General features: G+C 38.2%; 1 protein-coding gene across 1 annotated transcript in view; it reads left to right on the forward strand.

Annotated features, from left to right (window-relative positions):
- Window positions 1–6,531: 6,531 nt before the first annotated feature.
- The window catches only part of LOC310735900 (disintegrin and metalloproteinase domain-containing protein 10), a 41,112-nt gene continuing 27,693 nt past the window's right edge, over window positions 6,532–19,950 (forward strand). The window contains exons 1-5 of the mRNA XM_083559181.1: window positions 6,532–6,703; window positions 8,388–8,535; window positions 8,626–8,744; window positions 10,805–10,960; window positions 18,600–18,679. Of these exons, the coding sequence (XP_083415307.1) occupies window positions 6,628–6,703; window positions 8,388–8,535; window positions 8,626–8,744; window positions 10,805–10,960; window positions 18,600–18,679 (579 nt within the window). The 5' untranslated portion in view covers window positions 6,532–6,627. The remainder of the gene's footprint in view (window positions 6,704–8,387; window positions 8,536–8,625; window positions 8,745–10,804; window positions 10,961–18,599; window positions 18,680–19,950) is intronic.

The raw sequence follows: 19,950 nt of genomic DNA on the forward strand, positions 1-19,950 counted from the left end.
ATACCGGATCGGTCGAGGCCCGGGTTAACAACGACCGCCACAGGTATCGTTAGCCGACAGGGTACCGGTGGAAATTGGGCTACTGTTGGCCGAAGGAGGAGAAGGAGAGGAGGAAGACGTCTACAGAGACGGCAGGAAAAGGAGCAGTGTAGGAGAGTAGAGATTCGGGTTGGTACTTTAAATGTTGGAACTATGACGGGTAAAGGGAGAGAGATAGCTGATATGATGGAGAGGAGAAAGGTAGATGTGTTGTGTGTTCAGGAGACCAAGTGGAAAGGGAGTAAGGCCAGGAACATTGGAGGTGGGTTTAAACTGTTTTATCATGGTGTGGATGGGAAGAGAAATGGTGTAGGGGTGATTCTGAAGGAAGAGTACAGTAAGAGTTTAGTGGAGGTGAAGAGAGTTTCTGATAGGGTGATGATCGTGAAGGTGGAAGTTGAAGGGATGATGATAAATGTCATCAGTGCCTATGCTCCACAAGTTGGCTGTGAGATGGAGGAGAAAGAAAGATTCTGGAGTGAATTAGATGAAGTGGTAGATGGTGTACCTAGAAAAGAACGATTGGTGATTGGGGCAGACTTTAATGGGCATGTGGGTGAAGGGAACAGAGGTGATGAGGAGGTGATGGGTAGGTATGGTTTTAAGGAGAGGAATGTGGAAGGGCAGATGGTGGTAGATTTTGCTAAAAGAATGGAAATGGCAGTGGTGAACACGTATTTTAAGAAGAAGGAGGATCATAGGGTGACGTATAAGAGTGGAGGAAGGTGCACACAGGTGGATTATCTTCTGTGTAGGAGATGCAACCTGAAGGAGATTGGAGACTGTAAGGTGTTGGCGGGGGACAGTGTAGCTAGACAGCATCGGATGGTGGTCTGTAGGATGGTTTTGGAGGCGAAGAAGAAGAGGAGGAAAGTAAGGTTTGAAAGAAGAATAAGATGGTGGAAACTGAAGGAGGAAGAGTGTAGTGTGAGGTTCAGGGAAGAGGTCAGACAGGGGCTTGGTGGTGGTGAAGAGGTGCCGGATGATTGGGCAACTACTGCAGGAGTGATGAGGGAGGCAGCTAGAAAAGTGCTTGGTGTGACATCTGGAAATAGAAAGCAAGACAAGGAGATGTGGTGGTGGAAGGAGGAAGTGCAGGAGAGCATTAGGGGAAAGAGGTTGGCAAAACAGAAGTGGGATCGACAGAGTGATGAGAAAAGTAGGCAGGAGTACAAGGAGCTGCGGCAGCAGGTTAAAAGGGATGTGGCGAAAGCCAAGGAAAAGGCATATGAGGAACTGAATAAGAGGTTGGACACTAAGGAAGGAGAAAAGGATTTATACTGATTGGCCAAGCAGAGGGACCGAGCTGGGAAGGATGTACTGCAAGTTAGAGCAATAAAGGATGGAGAGGGAAATGTGTTGACTAGTGAGGAGAGTGTGTTGAGAAGATGGAGGGAGTATTTTGAGCAGCTGATGAATGAGGAAAATCAGAGAGAGAGAAGGTTGGAGGAGGTGGAGTTGGTGAAGCAGGATGTAGATAGGATTAGTAAGGAGGAAGTGAGAGCAGCGATTAAGAGGATGAAGAATGGAAAGTCGGTTGGACCAGATGACATACCGGTAGAAGCCTGGAGATGTTTAGGAGAGATGGCAGTGGAGTTTTTAACCAGATTGTTTAACAGGATTCTGGAAGGGGAGAGGATGCCTGAGGAATGGAGAAGGAGTGTGCTGGTTCCGATCTTTAAGCATAAGGGAGATGTGCAGACCTGCAGTAACTACAGGGGAATTAAGTTGATCAGTCACACCATGAAGTTATGGGAAAGAGTAGTGGAAGCCAGGCTGAGAGAAGAGGTGACCATCTGTGAGCAACAGTATGGTTTCATGCCGAGGAAGAGCACCACAGATGCCTTATTTGCTTTGAGGATGTTGATGGAGAAGTATAGAGAAGGACAGAAGGAGCTGCATTGTGTATTTGTGGATTTAGAGAAAGCGTACGATAGGGTGCCGAGAGAGGAGTTGTGGTATTGTATGAGTAAGTCAGGTGTGTCAGAGAAGTATGTGAGGGTGGTGCAGGACATGTATGAGGACAGTGTGACGGCAGTAAAGTGTGCAGTAGGTACGACAGACTGGTTCAGGGTGAAGGTTGGACTGCATCAAGGATCGGCCCTGAGCCCTTTCCTGTTTGCAGTGGTGATGGACAGGTTGACGGACGAGGTCAGACAGAAGTCTCCCTGGACTATGATGTTTGCAGATGATATTGTGATTTGTGGTGAGAGTAGAGAGCAGGTTGAGAAGAGCCTGGAGAGGTGGAGATATGCGCTGGAGAGAAGGGGAATGAAAGTCAGTAGGAGTAAGACAGAGTACATGTGTGTGAATGAGAGGGAGGGCAGTGGAGTGATGCGGTTGCAGGGAGAAGAGGTGGAGAAGGTGGAGGAGTTCAGGTACCTGGGGTCAACAGTGCAAAGTAATGGAGAGTGTGTTAGAGAAGTGAAGAAAAGAGTGCAGGCAGGGTGGAGTGGGTGGAGAAGAGTGACAGGAGTGATTTGTGATAGTAGGGTATCTGCAAAAATGAAAGGGAAAGTTTATAGGACTGTGGTGAGACCTGCAATGTTGTATGGATTAGAGACAGTGGCATTGAGTAAAAGACAGGAGGTGGAGCTGGAGGTAGCAGAGCTGAAGATGTTAAGGTTTTCGTTGGGAGTGACGAGGATGGACAAGATTAGAAATGAGTTTATTAGAGGGACAGCACATGTAGGATGTTTTGGTGACAAGGTGAGGGAGGCGAGATTGAGATGGTTTGGACATGTGCAGAGAAGGGACATGAATTATATTGGTAGAAAAATGCTGAAGATGGAGCCACCAGGTAGGAGGAAAAGAGGAAGGCCAAGGAGGAGGTTCATGGATGTGGTGAGGGAAAACATGCAGGTAGTTGGTGTAAAAGAGGCAGATATAGAGGACAGGGTGGTTTGGAGACGGATGATCCGCTGTGGCGACCCCTAATGGGAGCAGCCGAAAGAAGAAGAAGAAGAAGATATATATATATATATTCTTCAACATACCTCACATGTGTCTTCATAATGAAGAAAAAAAATAAGGATCTAATGAAATGTTTGCCACCAGTAAAGTTTGTGTAACAGTACTGATGTATGATTTTTGGGGTCCCTGATTTGACCCTGAGTCCATGTAACATTCTGAATAAATTTTTTTGTTAATGTCGATTTGCTTAATGTTTTCTTGTTTCCTTCCACCTCCAAAAACATTACAGTGGGTGACCTGGCCACTTCAAATCACCATAAGATGAATGGATGTGTATCTGTAAGATTCTGTGTGTTACTGGGACTGGCTTTGAGCCAGTGTGCCCCTGACAGGATAAAGCAGACACTGGAGATGAATGAATGAACGAATGAATACACAATGTTGTAAACAGTGCTCTCATGCCACTTTACACTTCTGCAAGTGATACTTTCTATATTAGATCTTGAACTGACTAAGAAGCTTTTGTAAGTGAGTTTGTCTTTCCTCCACTTTTTTTTTCGACATGAAATATTTGGCACTCAAGTCAGCTGTTTAGCAATTTGACACGTCCTTAGATTAAGAATAAAAAGTGATCTTGCAGCAAAGTGGAGGCTGGTTGAGTAAGGCGTTCTGCAGTCTGTGCTTGCTCAAGCCTGAGGAGACATTTCAGCCTTGAAGGTTTATAGGTCATCTCTTCCTGGCCGTACGACTGGTATTCATTATCCAGCAGGCTGTGGTGTAAAGGGGCTGAGTAACATGAGGACAGCTTACATTATACCATGCTTCAAGATCAGGCTGTTTCTTGTGGACCAATCAGAGTGAAGCAGGATATTGTGGGGGGTGGAGCCAAGATCAGGTTTACATTCCTATGGCTCTATATAATCATTCCATTGTACTTTTAAGTCGTTTTTTTCTATCTTTAGGATGCGAAAGAGATGAACATACACATTCTGTGAAAATACAAACAGCTGAACTGCTTCACTGAACTATAACAAACTAATGTGACGTTCTGGATCACTTTAAGAGCTTTAAGAACACTCCCTTTAGAGAACCATCCATCTTTGTTGTCTTTCTTTACTTTTTGTTTGTTTGAGTGGTTATGTGGAATCTCAGCAAACTTGTAGGAAGCAAAGTAACCAAGTACCTCCATTGAAGAAAATATCTGTTTAGCTTAAGTGTGGATTCTTTACACACACAACAACAAAAAACACTAATTTAGTAATTACAAACATTTATTCCCATTGTATTTTGATTCAACAGCTATGTTTGAAATATTTTAGACACATTTTAGACATTTTTTAGATATTAAATTTATTTTTTAAAAATGAGTAAAGAAAAAGAGATTTTTTTGTTATTTTTTTTATATTTTTGTTATTATTGAAAAAAAAGTAATTTTACATATTTTTAGATATTCTAGACATTTTATACGTACTTTGATATTATCGAATTCAAAACAATAAGATTGGGATATTTTTAGACATTTTAGATTTTATGTAGATATTTTAGATACTTTTACATAGTATTGAATTTATCCAAAAATCTGTAAAGAATTAGATATTTTTTTTTGATATTTTAGATATTATTAAATTTATTTTAAACAATAAGTAAAGAATTAGATATTTCTAGATATTTACGACATATTTTCGAAATGTTTAGATATTTTACATATTTGATATTTTAGATACCTAAAACATCTATGTCAATTGTTATCCAAATAAAACTGAGTTGAATTGATAAATCATAATATTATTAATAATATAAAATAATAATGATTTGATCTAAAAATAGATATTATTTTTTTTAGATATTTTTAAATGGTTTTATTCCACATGTGAAGTGAACAAACTCCCAAAACATTCCTTTGTGTTGGCAGCACTGATTTGAAGTATTTCAACATTGCAAAACTTGGATGTAGGTATTCCTCGGATAACACTAGGAAAATTATCTTGGGGGTAATCTGGAAAATGCTGTCAAAATGGACGCAGTTGGGAGAAGATTGTGATCCTTCAGGAAATCAGCTTCCACCTGCTCTCCCACCGTAATCATTTCCTGCATTAAAACACCATTATACAATACATTCCATATAAAGACTACCGAGACAAGGAGCTGGCGTTCTTCCCAGAAATAAGGATTTCACAGTGTCTCGTGTGAAAACACTATGTATACAATGCTTGCTGGTGTTAAAGCTCAGATTTTTTCATGAAATAATAATGCAGTGCTCCAGAAGAAATATTTTTCTACATAACATTTACTGCACAGGAAATAGTCTTTTTTTTTTTTTTTTTTTTTTTTACCCTGGATTGGATGCCTGTCAGAAATATCTATATGAATGTTGAATGTTAAATGTTCATGGTATATGTTCATTAACTGCACCACAATAATACACTCTCAGGAATAGATGTTTCCGTGAACTCTGCCTTTTCTTATTACCTCTTTACATGCCACAATTCATGCTTTAATAATGTAACGCCAATTCATTTTACTGCACTAATTTTATTAACAGCGATTAATGCATTTCTGTTAGACCATTTTTATAAAAAATATAAATAAACATACCCACACTTTTTTTTTTCCTTTCCTCCACAAATATTTCTTTCATTTGCATAATATTCATAAGATTATGATGTGTTAAGTCAATTCAAGTAAGATTTATTTTTATAACACACTGTGTGTGTATATACAGTATATATATATATATATATATATATATATATATATATATATATATATATATATATATATATATATATATATATATATATATATATATATAGCTTCATACAATAATCCCTGTACATTTTTTTTTTTATCCCAATTGAGTGAACCAATGGTGGTGTGGAAAGGGAAGTGGTAACTCATTGGATAAGATGTTAGGCTGCTTACAAGGTCATGAGTTCAAATCCCAGCACCATCAAGCTGCCACTGCTGGGTCTTTGAGCAAGGCCCTTAACCCTAAAACTGTCGCTCTGGATAAGGATGTCTGCTAAATGCAATAAATGTACATAAAATACAAGGAAAAACTCCCTGAGATGAAGTGAATGAGGAAAAAACCTTGAGAGGAACCAGACTCAAAAGGTTCTTAACTGCCTGCAATAACCTCACGGATCTTTACACAGTTCATGAGTAACCATCTTCAGCAGCAGTGAGTGGTCTCCATTTGAAAAGATCTCCATTCAGAGATATTCATATTTACAATTTCAATATACTGAGGTGCAATTTCACGTATTTTTTTTTTTTACTTGATTAGTATTACTCTCATGATATATCTAAACAAGGTGTAGGAAGTGTAGGAAGTGTAGCATCTGATTTAAAGTTCGCCAAATCGATGCCGGTGTTTGGTGGGACAATAGAATTATAACAAAATGATTAGCATTTCTATGTGTCAGCTCCGAGGGTCCTGTTATGATACTTGTTTGCTTTAATTGTATTCAGTCTTTTTAGAAAAAAGTGTCTTCCAAAGGACACAATGAGATGGGAATGAGACCCTGTCATAATGTCATGTGCATGTCTGAATTTGCCTCTGCATGTGTGTGTGTGTATGTGTGTGTGTTGCTTAGGCTTGTGGAAATGCATGCATTCTTTTCTATCGCATTCACAGACAATCACTAAAAACCAAACCATACCAAAGAAGCCAACATGGCTGCTGGCGCTCTGAACACTGTGAAGATCTGTGTGCTGATCTTATGGCTGGCTTTAGCGGGACACTGTGCAGGTACGACAGCTCGCCTTCTTGTCTTGTATTTATGCATGATAGTAATTTTGCAGCTGCTGAGTTTGGAAAGGGCCTCGGCTCAGACGGGAGCGGTTAGCACAGTGTGGCCTGCCCGAGCACGCCTTCCACAGATATACTTTCTTTTGTTATATGAGTTTTATATAATTGATAAGATTTTGTGATATTTTGAACATATTTGTAGCTTAGTGCTGTTGAGTTCTCAAATCTAATTGGTCAGGATGTGATTACTTTGGTAGGCAAAACTATAATAGTAATCACAGGTTTAGATTAATAGACTAATTTCCTGTGGAACAACTTCTATGGATGTCTATGGTCAACACCTGTGATGGTTTTAAAAATGTTTATTGGACAATTATGGAATGAGTCTCCAGTGTCAGCACTTTTGCTGAAATTGCTTTCGGTCACATGATGATAATCACTGGTTTGTGGACACATTACTTTCAGACCCTCCTGTATGCACTTTTTGAACACCTTATTTATGGGATTTATTTGTTCAGCCACGAGAGCACTGATGTTGACTGAAGGTTTGTGGCGTTCCAGTTAATCCCATAAATGTTCAGTGGGTTGAGGTCATGGCTTTGCACAGGCCACAGGAGTTCTTCTACACCAACCTTCACAAACCATGTCTTCATAGACCTTGCCTTATGCACAGGCGTATCTTTGTGTGGAATCAGATTTAGGCGTTTGGGTTACATTGAAGAGCAAGCTGAATGATACAGCACATTAAAACAATATATACAATGCATTGTGTTCTTACATTTACAGCGTTTGGAAGACTTTCTTATTCAGAGCGACTTAAATTTATCTAATTCATAAAACTGAGCAGCTATGGAGTTAAGAGCCTTGCTCAGGGGCCCAGGAGTGGCAGCCTGGAGTGTCTGGGATTTAAACCCATGACTTTTCTCATCCAAAATCCCACGTCTAAACCAATGAGCAACACGAATGTGATTGTCAGGCATCTACATAAACATATGGAAAAAAGTACTGGGAAACCTGACTTTTCCAGCTGTATGTGGTTCTTCCTGAAAAGCTGGAGGCACACAATTGTATAGAATGTCTAATCTTATGGTCAGGTGTCCACAAACCTTTGTCCATATAATATAGATGTTACAATGTACTGCTTTTTAACTGATAACAGAATTAATTTTATTAATGCGGATGTTCCACAACATTTATTGTAACCACAAAAAGATAATTTCGACATTTCTTATTGAAATTAAAATTGTTGGTGCATTGCTGGGGTTCTCTTTATTTGGCAACCATTCTCTGCAGCTGAGGGTGATTCTATATGACAGCCTAAAGATCCATGAAGATGAGGATTTGGACATCTGTTACATTGATATAAACAATCTGCTACAGCGGCTTGGGGCTACAGTTGCTATGAACAGTTTTGCATTCAAGCATCCTTCAGCAAACAGCTGATAAACTCAACAGTGGTAAAACTGTAATAAATGGACATTCGGAGTTTGGTTCCTCTCAAGGTTCTTTTCTCATCATCTCTGGAAGTTTTTCTTGCCACTTTTGCCACTGGCTTGCTCATTACAGATCTAATTATTTAGACTAATTATGCTTGCTTTGGGACAATTTTCATTGCTAAAAAAACAAATAAAACTGAACTGAAATGTATTTGAACTGAGAACGCAATGTAATCTCCTAATTTCAGAGGACTTCAAGGATATCCGGCAGCTTGTTAGATACTACGAGAGCCTCTCTTATGACAGAATCGCATTACTGCAGCAGCATCGAAGAGTAAGGCGTCACCTCGAACCAGAAACCCAGGAGCTCCATCTGGACTTTGAAGCTTATCAGAAGTAGGTACTTTTTTTTTAAGATGCACCATAACTTCTGCTGAATGCTATTTCATGAGATGTGAGTTTCTTAAAGAGGTGGTTTATCTTTAGGGTTTTCCGATTACGACTCAAGCCAGACTTTGATGGGTTTGCCGAAGACTTCAAGGTCCAGTCCAGCAGCCAGTCATGGAAAGGCGACCTTCCTCACACATATTCAGGAGTGCTGGAAGGTACAGGATGTATGAGTGTTTTCACAATGGAATAAGTAGACAATGGAGTAAAGGCCCTGACTATGTTCACATTAGCAAGCAATAGTTGACCAATCACTTTCTAGGTATGTGTCAAGTCAAGTCAAGTCAAGTTTATTTGTATAGCGCTTTTCACAACAGACATTGTCTCAAAGCAGCTTTACAGAAAACAACAGTGAAGGTGAATGGTGTGCGTTTGTCCCTGATGAGCAGCCGTGGCGACAGTGGCAAGGAAAAACTCCCTTAGATGATATGAGGAAGAAACCTTGAGAGGAACCAGACTCAAAGGGGAACCCATCCTCATATGGGTGACATCAAAAGTTTGGTCATAAATCTTTCAACAATACAGAACAATTTGTGATCATCATAGATCCAGCATCAGCTTCTCCATGCCAGGGCCTTTAAACACTCGGCATCTACTTCTCCATGATCATCCATAGGTCCATAATCTTCACGAGCTGGGACGTGACTGGAGCTGGCCAAACCTCAGGATGCCTCGGGATGGGGAGAGAAAGAGAAGCAGTGGAGAGGAATTAGCATAGCTGCTGTTCATGATATTAACAGCACAAGTTGATAATGTGCATGTAATCATATATTCTGGAGCACAAGGTCGTGATGTGATGTGTGTGATGTGTGTTATTCAGGCTTTGCTAAAAAGATATGTTTTTAATCTACACTTAAACTGGGAGAGTGTATCTGAACCCCGAACACTGTCAGGAAGACTGTTCCAGAGTTTAGGAGCTAAATGTGAAAATGCTCTACCGCCTTTAGTGGACTTTGCTATTCTAGGAACTACTAGAAGCCCAGAGTTTTGAGATCTCAGGGAGCGTGACGGATTGTAGCGTGTTAAAAGACTGGATAGATACATGGGAGCCAAACCATTTAGTGCTTTATAAGTGAGTAGCAGTAGTTTGTAGTCTATTCGAAACTTAATAGGAAGCCAATGTAGGGACGATAAGATTGGGGTTATGTGTGTAACACAGAACAATTTCAGCAAGTGGCTTTGAATTATATTTTCTCAATTCTATGCAAATCCTATCTATAACCAAATCAATAATCCAATGTTTCTTTAGTTCCCCACTTACAACTTTAGTTCCCACCTGCATTAATTCCCCATTAACTAGCTGTGGTTTTATCTTTTACTGCCATACACAGATTAGGCATAACAATCTGACATAACGTTATGACAGGTGATTTTGTTGTCAAATTTGACGTGTTCGAAGCAGGAAAAATGGGCAAACATAGGGATTTGAGTGAGATTGATGAAGACCGAATTGTGATGTCTAGAAGACTGGGTCAAAGCATCTCCAAAACTGCAGCTCTTGTGGGCTGTTCCTGGTCTATCAAAAGTGATCCAAGGAAGAAACAGTCGGTCAAGGCTAATTGATGCACGTGGGAAGCGAAGAGTGGTCCGTGTGGTCCGATCCAACAGATGAGCTCCTGTAGCTCAGATTACTGAAGAAGTTCATGCAAGTTAATGCTCAAAGGGTCACGACTGTTATGGCAGCAAAAGGGGGACCAACACAAATTTAGACAGGTGACTGTAAAGTTATGCCAGATTGGTGTATAAGATCTTTTGTTAAATGTTAAATGCTTTCTTTAATAATCTGGCAAAAAATCTAGTTACAAAGCAAAGCACAAAACATTAACATTTTCTTTCCGCCAATTAGTGTATTATTTAATTTGGGTTTAAAAAGTTGCAGTAGCTACTAGCTTGTAGTAGCTACTACTGGTTCGCACTGTACGACAACAAGACACCTACAAGAGGCAAACTATAAACAAAACAAGTGATTTGACGCTTCAATTGATGGAATTGGAAAATTCTCTCCCCTACACACGACTATTTCATTAATTTAACTGCATGCTTAGTCTTCTGCTTTTATTGTCTCTCCTGGGATTCCTTTTTTTTCCTTAACTTGAACATCATGGCATTTGGCAGACACCCTTATCCAGAGTGACTTACAAAAGTGTTCGACTTTGTAAATGCTGTAATCTTGCTTTTGTCTGAACCCCAAACCCATGTGGTGTGCTCCAACACATAGATGAGGTTGGATCTTCATGCCAAGGGTCAGTCCTCGATGGCCAGTTTGAAGGCTCCATTAAAACCTCCAATGGGACCTTCTTCATAGAACCCATGCAGAGATACACATCCAAGTCGACAGACGATCACTTTGTCATCTACCATGAGGATGATATCAGTAAGTGATTTTGTTTTCGACTTGCTTTAAATATAACATTACAGCAATCAGGTGGATGGTTGGTGTTATATGTTTACTTGTGTTTTGTACTGGACAGTGAGGGAAGACCATGAATTAATTTCCTAGTATAATGCCACTCTTTGCCCATTTTTTAAATAACCAATCACAATTTACCATTGTTCTCCACAACCAACCACTAATCACCGTTGCTACCAACAACAATCCCTGACCACTAATGTTCCTGACTACCGATAACTGATCACCATCATTTACAACTACCAATCACTGGTTTCCATTATTCCCAACAAACAATCACTGTACACTATTGCTTCTGACAACCAATCACTGATCACTACGGTTCCAAACCTTTAGCATATTAGCTCATGGCTCTATTCCAAAACTGAAAAATATTTTTGTTAACCAATTACATCCAGCTGCTACAGTACACAGTGAAACCAAGGTGCTACACAAGGCAACAGATTTTATTGACACCAAATCATTTTCTTTATTAAACATAATATTCTCAATTTCCATTATTTATTGTCATTCCTCCATATGTGAATACATGCAAAGGAAACATTGTGCCACACAGGTGCTACATGTGTAAACATACTGTATATGAGCAAACAAAGGCACATAGACATAAAACATATATAGATATATAAACATATAGCCTATATAAATCAATATATAGATATCTATATCTATAACTATATATATATATATATATATATATATATATATATATATATATATATATATATATATATATATATATATATATATATATATACATACAAAACCTATTTAAAACATAAATAATTATATAGATCTACATTTAGCTTAGCTATTGAGAAAAGTAATTTGACTCTACATAAACCTCATACAAATACTTTACATAAAACAAGATGTTCAGGGCAAAAGAAACAGTGCAAACAGGGACAAGGCAAAAAAAAAAAAATATGTCCAATGCACATTTTTGAGATTAGAGGATGGGACATCGCATCTATGGCTGTGTGTTATTAAATGTGGTGGGGGATGGGGATGGTGGGGGATGTTTTTAGATGTCGGTGGAGGCCAAATGTTCCCACAAGGATAGAGATACGTTTATTTTACAGTTTCAGCTATGTCTAGACTTTGGGGATTGATTTACAGAAATATTGTAGCATTAATTAGCATGGTATATTTTATCGACCTTCTGAATGCGTAACCCCTCTCAAGCATTGAACCCCTCTCAAGCATTGAACCCCTCTCAAGCATTGAACCCATCTCTGATATCACCTCAAAACCCTTCCTGAAGACCTCAGTTCAAATACAAGTTTTGAAAAGGTTTTTTTAATTAAAATGAAAGACTTACTGGCTTTTAAAAGTTACTATTTGTAGATTGATTTGTTGTTCTATCCATGCAGTTAGTTAATTGTGTGTGTTTTTGAGTTTGTGTTTTTGTTCAAATCTTCCTCGATGTGTGTGTGCTTAAATGTATCTCTGTAACACTGTATATCTCAAAGTAAACAATAACCCGGGTGTGTGAGCCGTGATGGTCATACTCGGTCATGTGATTGCAGTCACACCACAATGAGTTCGTGAAGGTTACCCTCGGGCATTTCCCCGGGGTTCGTGCTAGTTACTTATACATTACGTAAAAAAAAAAAAAATTTACACATCCAAACCCTGTCCATTAAGAGTCACGCTAAGGCCTGTAGATTAATGTGTAACTTTATACAGAAGCACATGATCATGTATGTAATCTACAATTGTCCTTGAGCAGACCGGCTCTAATGTGTACACGTCCTTAAACATGTCCTGGTGGAAAAACGTGCCTGGTTTCTGTCACATATGAAAGGAAAACAGCTGGATCACGTGGGCTGCTGGGACGAGATTAGGTTTCACACACTGCTGCCTCACACTCACAGAGTCAGCATGTTTACTGATACTAACTCGAATCAGATTCCTTCTCTCTGCCTCAGTACTTCACTTTGTCTGAGTGTGATAAATGATAAGAAGGATTCCAGATGTTTACAGAGGTTTCTATTTTCTACAGAATTTATGTCTTAATGCATCAACATGGTTTCTTTGGTTAATTTGATCATTTTACTAACTAATGTTCTTTCTTTCTTTCTTTCTTTCTTTCTTTCTTTCTTTCTTTCTTTCTTTCTTTCTTTCTTTCTTTCTTTCTTTCTTTCTTTCTTTCTTTCTTTCTTTCTCTTTCCTTCCTTTATTCCTTCCATCCTTCCTTCATTACTTCTTTTCCCTTTTTTCTTCCTCTCCTTTCCTTTCTTCCCTCCTTCCTTTCTTTCTACCATTACCTGCATCACAACCCTTTCTTTCTTTCTTTCTTTCTTTCTTTCTTTCTTTCTTTCTTTCTTTCTTTCTTTCTTTCTTTCTTTCTTTCTTTCTTTTTTCCTTGGCTTTTTCTTTCTTTTTTACTCTGCATTTCCTTCCTTTCTTCCTTCCTTTCTTTCTTTCTTGCTTGCTTTCTTGCTTTCTTTCATTTCTTTTCTTTTTTCTTCCTTTATTCCTTCCATCCTTCCTTCATTACTTCTTTTCCCTTTTTTCTTCCTCTCCTTTCCTTTCTTCCTTCCTTCCTTTCTTTCTACCATTACCTGCATCACAACCCCTTCTTTCTTTCTTTCTTTCTTTCTTTCTTTCTTTCTTTCTTTCTTTCTTTCTTTCTTTCTTTCTTTCTTACTCTGCATTTCCTTCCTTTCTTCCTTCCTTTCTTTCTTGCTTGCTTGCTTTCTTGCTTTCTTTCATTTCTTTTCTTTTTTCTTCCTTCCTTCCTTCTTTTCTTCCTTCCTTCCTTCCCTTCTACCATTACCTGCATCACAACCCCCTCTTTCTTTCTTTCTTTCTTTCTTTCTTTCTTTCTTTCTTTCTTTCTTTCTTTCCTTTTTTTTTCCTCGGCTTTTTCTTTCTTTCTTACTCTGCATTTCCTTCCTTCCTTCCTTCCTTCCTTTCTTCCGTCCTTCCTTCCTTCCTACCATTACCTGCATCACAACCCCTTCTTTCTTTCTTTCTTTCTTTCTTTCTTTCTTTCTTTCTTTCTTTCTTTCTTTCTTTCTCTGATTTTTCTTTCTTTTTTACTCTGCATTTCCTTCCTTCCTTCCTTCCATCCTTCTTACCATTACCTGCATCACATCCCCCTCTTTCTTTCGTTCTTTTTTCTTTCATTTCTTTCTTTTTTTCCTCAGCTTTTTCTTTCTTTCTTACTCTGCATTTCCTTCCTTCCTTCCTTCCTTCCTTCCTTCCTTCCTTCCTTCCTTCCTTCCTTCCTTCCTTCCTTCCTTCCTTCCTACCATTACCTGCATCACAACCCCCTCTTTCTTTCTTTCTTTCTTTTTTTCTTTCTTTCTTTCTTTCTTTCTTTCTTTCTTTCTTTCTTTCTTTCTTTCTTTCTTTCTTTCTTTCTTGCTTCCTTATAAGAAAAAAAATTTTTTTTTTTGGCTTCATTGTGTGTCTTGATCCCTTCAAGCACAGGCATGCAGCTTTAATCCACAGTCTGGAAGTCATTTTTGTAAATAGGCCAATGGCTGAGAGTAACCCCACTCTTCTCATGCACTGCCTCACTTTCTAGATAAAGAGATAGTCGCTTCTGCTCCATTTTACTCCTGCCTCATTAGTACATTCAGATTTCTTTTGGCTGGTTGGTTGCTGTAGACCAGGTGCACGTGAACTACTCACACAGGTTCTAATCGGATGATAATTTGGGAGAGGCACATCATGCTGTTCTTCCAAATCCACCCAGGCCATTCAAACTTAACCAGATTAATATGATTCAAATAATAAAGAAATAAATTAACTGTAAAATATAAAAAAAAAAACTAAAGTCCATTACAATCCTGTCTGTTGTGTAATGTTGAATCATAGTTTCATGTGTATAAACTTTGTTTAGGCACTAATGTTAATTAATTGTTAATTTAAATGTTAATAGCTCCATGTGAAAATAAATATCACAACATGCACCACTGTTTTGTTAAATTCCAAGTGTGAAAAGCAGACGTGTGTAGAACCAAAGCCTACAATAAAATATAATGTAGCTTAAAGTACATGCTGTTTGAAGGCTGTTGCTTTTACCAATATTTCAAAGTGGACGTTTTGAGGCCCTCTAGCAGGCTTACAATAACGTTGGCATTTTAACATCTTTTGATTGGACGGTAAGAGAGTGCACTATTCAGAGCTTTAATTAGAGATTTACTAGATGTTTTTTTGTTCCACAATGGCTAAAGAAAATTAATTTACTTGGTCGCAGTTATACTAAAAAAAAAAACATTTACAAGACAGACTATTTACTGGTGTAAAGCCAGCAGAAATAACCAGCGTGGGCTCTTGTTAGATATGTTGCTCGAAGCTGCTGTTTCAACCAATCAGACTGCGATTTGGCTATTTCAAGGCCCCTAACAGGCATCCAGTCACATCAGCATTTTCAAGTTCTTTTATTGTAGATGCACAGGCTCACGGATAGACCAGGCGTCAGAAACTGGGAGTAAAACAAAATGTCTTAATTCGGTTTAAACATACACACACAGGAGAGCTTGAGAATGACTGGAGCAAATGGTACACTTAACTGAGTGCTTCCAGTGAAGCGTAGCCAGGAGCATGGATGCATGGAAGCGCATGGAAGCACAGGGAACCAGAGAGGTAGGAAGTCCAGGTGATCTATGGTCGTAACTGGTAGATCGGACCGTGAGTGAGGGGGAATGGGGACCTTATAAAGGGGACAGGTAAATGGGGAACAGGTGTAGGTAATTAGTAGGAGTAGGACAGGTGTAGGTGATTAGTAGCAGGGAGAGGCTGAGTGAGAGTGTGAGTGTTGGGGGGAGGCATGGATGGTGGTTCTCTGACAATATATATATATAAAGCCTTCTCTGCTGGCCTAAACACTATCAGAAGCACTGACCTACATTTACAACCTAAATTCTAATATTTGTTTCACGAAATTGTCTAAATCTATTCCCAACAGTTTATTCTCTTTATTTCGTAGTGTTTCTCTTGGCTGCACTGCTTCCAGTATGTGTATGTGGATGTTAGATTTTTTTGTCCAATCAGATTTCAGCCTCTATGTGCTCCCATGTCAATCTAATCTGCCCAGGGCCTTCAAAGTCAGTACTGCTGGCCTTTTTACCATAGAGAATATTAGCAATGGGTCTGTTTCTTTAACCAATCAGATTTTAAATTCGCCTCACATTTTTCCGTCCTCTGATTGGTTGGTCAGAGGGAAACTGTTACAGCCAAGTTACAACAAAACACGTCTGTAGCGCGCTGCACACATTAAACCATCTGAGTTAGACTTTTTAATGCCTACAGAGGAAGAGACATTTATTTGGTGTCGTACATACTTAAAAATAAATTTTCAAGAAAAGCTAGACATCGTGAGAAGATGTTGTCAACCCTGAAGCTTGTCTCAGAACAGGAAAGGGTTTGTTCAGCACTTCCAGACCAGTAAATACAAGCGGTACCACTGGCTTACAGCCTCTGAGGAGCGGTGCAAATTATGAGTCTGCATCTCTGTTGAGTAGCTTGTTTTTTTTTTACATAAAATTTTTTTGTCATGTTATTATGATGTAGGTGGCACAGTTGCAGTTGTAGTGTAGAGGTTTGGAGCTTGCTTTAGCAAAAATTTTATTCACCCTCCATATGTGAAATGCCTCTCTCTCTCTGTAATGCCACATGTTGATATATTGCGTTTTTTGGATTGTATTGATGGTTTCTATAATTGTGACATGATAGTAGTGGTATTAAGAGGTGAAAGACCAGTGAAGGACCAGGTTTCAAATGCACTGCCCACCACTGCATTTGTGAATTCAGGATGGGGTGCCCTCATATGGTTAATTGAGATAGGATGTTGTAATTTGGGTTATAGGATTGGGCTGTTGTCATTTGGGTAGTCAAATATGATGTTATCTGGGTAATTAGGACTATTGACATGCATCGTTTATAACCATTGTGTGTGTGATCAGTAATGTAGTATTAGATAATACGTAACAGGTTGATGAAAGTCCAATAAAATAGTATGTCATCAGAGTAAGTTAGGGCCAATGTCAATGAATCTATTATCTGCAATGTCTATAATCTGTTTTTAGTAAAAGCAATATTTTTCAAAAGCAACTACATCCACCAATGTGATGTTCCAGTACTGAGGGTCATTCTGGATCTCTGCAATCAGTGTCTGTATGCTCAAAGCTGAAACATTCCTTAAAAAGATACAGCCCTTTGCCAATGTGCCTCACGGCCTCTGTGGTACAGTTCAGAAACTGCAATTTTACCCTTTCATCTAGAAGCATCTGTCTGCCAGAACAAAGCTACATCGTATGTATTATATAGACAGAAGAGTGAGTAATTATATATTATGTATTATATATGGTTTGTTACATATTGGCAATTATTTTGTGGGGTTGAAAATACCATGAAAACTATAAATGTGTCTTCTGAAACCTAAGCAATGTTCATCTGACAGTACAATCACCTTTTCCTTGATAACCCTGTCTTTAAACTTGAGTCTATTTGGCATGGGATTTTCTGCTGGCTGTATATGAGCCTATTTACAAGACTATAACATGTTTCAATATGTTGTGAAATATTGTTCTGAATCCTTTTAGAACCTTAACAGCTGCTCTAATGAATATAAAGTAACCTAAATGCATACATCAGCAAAGGAAAAATACTAAAATATCAACAAGACTCAGCTATTAGACAAATCACAAGGAATATCTTTGAAATCTGAGTTTATTAGCACATGGTTGGACTAACACTGGAGTACTATAAGCAGATATGGGTGTGATGACCAGTTGTCCACAAACATTTCACTATTAATTAGTATATATACATACAAACTGTTCATATAGTTCTTCATATACACACAAACTGACATGATACTCAATAAAGATATGGTATTTAGAGAGCCACAGCTCCATAAAGTCCATGTAGTACTCATTCTGTACACAGAACAGATTCAATTCAATTTTAGTCTATTCAACTTTAATGATGTTTTTTCAGAAAATATGTTTGCCATCATTAAAATAAATTCTTACAACAAATATAACATATAGGCACCCATACTCATGAAAAGCAGAACTTTGCTTTGTCATAGATTCTGCTAGTTGAATGTTTCTCATCTTTGAAAAGTAAAAAAAATATCATCTAATGTTATGCATGGGTATTGTTGACCATGAAGAACAGCTTCCTGGTTTGTATGAGGTTGCTAACCCAGTTACTAAAGAAAGAAGGCTTTAGAAGACATCTTGTAGAGACGTAACGTCTGGTCTAGACCATGTTCGCTTCCGTTTCAATTCTGACTGCAGAAACAGATTTGTTTGATTATTTCAAGAACTGGTAGGAGAATTCTTTTGACATTCAGTTACGCTAATTTGGCATGTACTCTTTATTTACACCAGCATAGTTAACTTGCAGTTTGGTGTTTCCCCCCTCACTCACTCACATTTATTACTAAAATTGAATAGGCTGTAAATATGCTGCTAAAACCTTTACTAGATTTTAAAGTTACTAGATTGTGATTGTGACTCATGATTGGCTCAACAATCACACAAGCCAAATCTGCCTACAAACAGACACATTCAGATGTATTACAAGGTCACGGTCTTCATTTACATGGCAGTTAAATCATGAATATATGTGTTTGCAGATGATGTTTCAACACAAGACAGCCGTGCTGGATTCTGTGGTACGGACCAGCTGCAGCGTCTCATCCGAGGCTTCAGACAGGTCAGACATGATGTGACCGTCAGACACATATAAACACACTCTGTTACACTTCACTGACTCCACTCCCATCCTGGGTGTTTTCAAAGCCACAGTCATTTATACACATTAATCAGCTTCATCAAGAAATGCCAACCGCAGAGGTTCCACCCATGGAAATGTCCAGAGTAGTTTGTATTTTGTAAAATAGCTAGGCAGTAGGCACTAATTACACCTCTACACACATTTTCGACAGCTTTCTGGTACTTTGTGCTGATTATAGAGACAGTCTGTGGCCTTTCTGTAACAAATACATATAAATATTAATTCTTTCCTTTATTTGTCTCTGAATCTAGGTAGTCAAATTACATTAGACAGCAGTTTTTCATGTTCAGTGACAACTTTATCGGAAAAATCTGGAATAATGATTATAAGACTTCAAAATGATAAGTGTGGGTCAGATTCAGCTTCTCCAAACATTACCTACATTGTGTACTGTAGGCTCAGAAATGCACCGTAGCTAATAAAATTAAGAATAGAAATCAAATTAAGTTTTTCCTGCCATGCTGAATGCACTTAAAACACACTAAATGTACTAGTTTAAAGATATTTTGACATGACAAGAGCATTTAATGATGTTTCCAATGCTTTAGCCAATGATTTTGGAGGTGTTGCTTCTTTAATCTTACTGTACATTTTGGTGATTAGCAGCCAAAGCTTGAAAACATTAATGCTTTAAGTTCTGTAGCTGTTTCTTGCATTAGCTATACTACGAACAGTAAAATTATTGAATGGAAATGTAAAAAAAAAACACGCAAATGCAAAGAAAACTTACTTCAGTGCAGAAAATAAGGGACTGTCCAAAAATGTAACACATTAGAGTTTTCATACCCAAGCAATGACCCTGCTGTAGACATACTTTGGTTTACTGATTTCAGAATGTTCCGGAGATTCACTACTTTTATCCTCAGGTGCTTTAATCGTCTGGTTGTTTTTTGGTTTTGTTGAATGCAGAAACAATTTTTTTAAATCATATTTCCTCTTACAAGCGTTTGCTTTATTGCAACTATTGTGTCGAAAATCTCCATCAAATGTGTGGAAAATTTTTATGCAAAAAACATATAGGTAGAATTAGGAAATTGGTTTATTTGACTTCGTCAGGTTTGTTATTTATTGTATTCTTTATATTTGTTTTGAATTTCCAGATTGGTTACACCTTCATACAAATCCCTCAGCTGAAGGTGTGGTATTGATGTCAGATGCTAATGACTTAAACAGCAGTTATTGTTTATGAA

The sequence above is a fragment of the Silurus aristotelis genome, assembly GCF_946808225.1.
Source record: "Silurus aristotelis genome assembly, chromosome: 13".
NCBI classification, from domain to species: Eukaryota; Metazoa; Chordata; class Actinopteri; order Siluriformes; family Siluridae; genus Silurus; species Silurus aristotelis.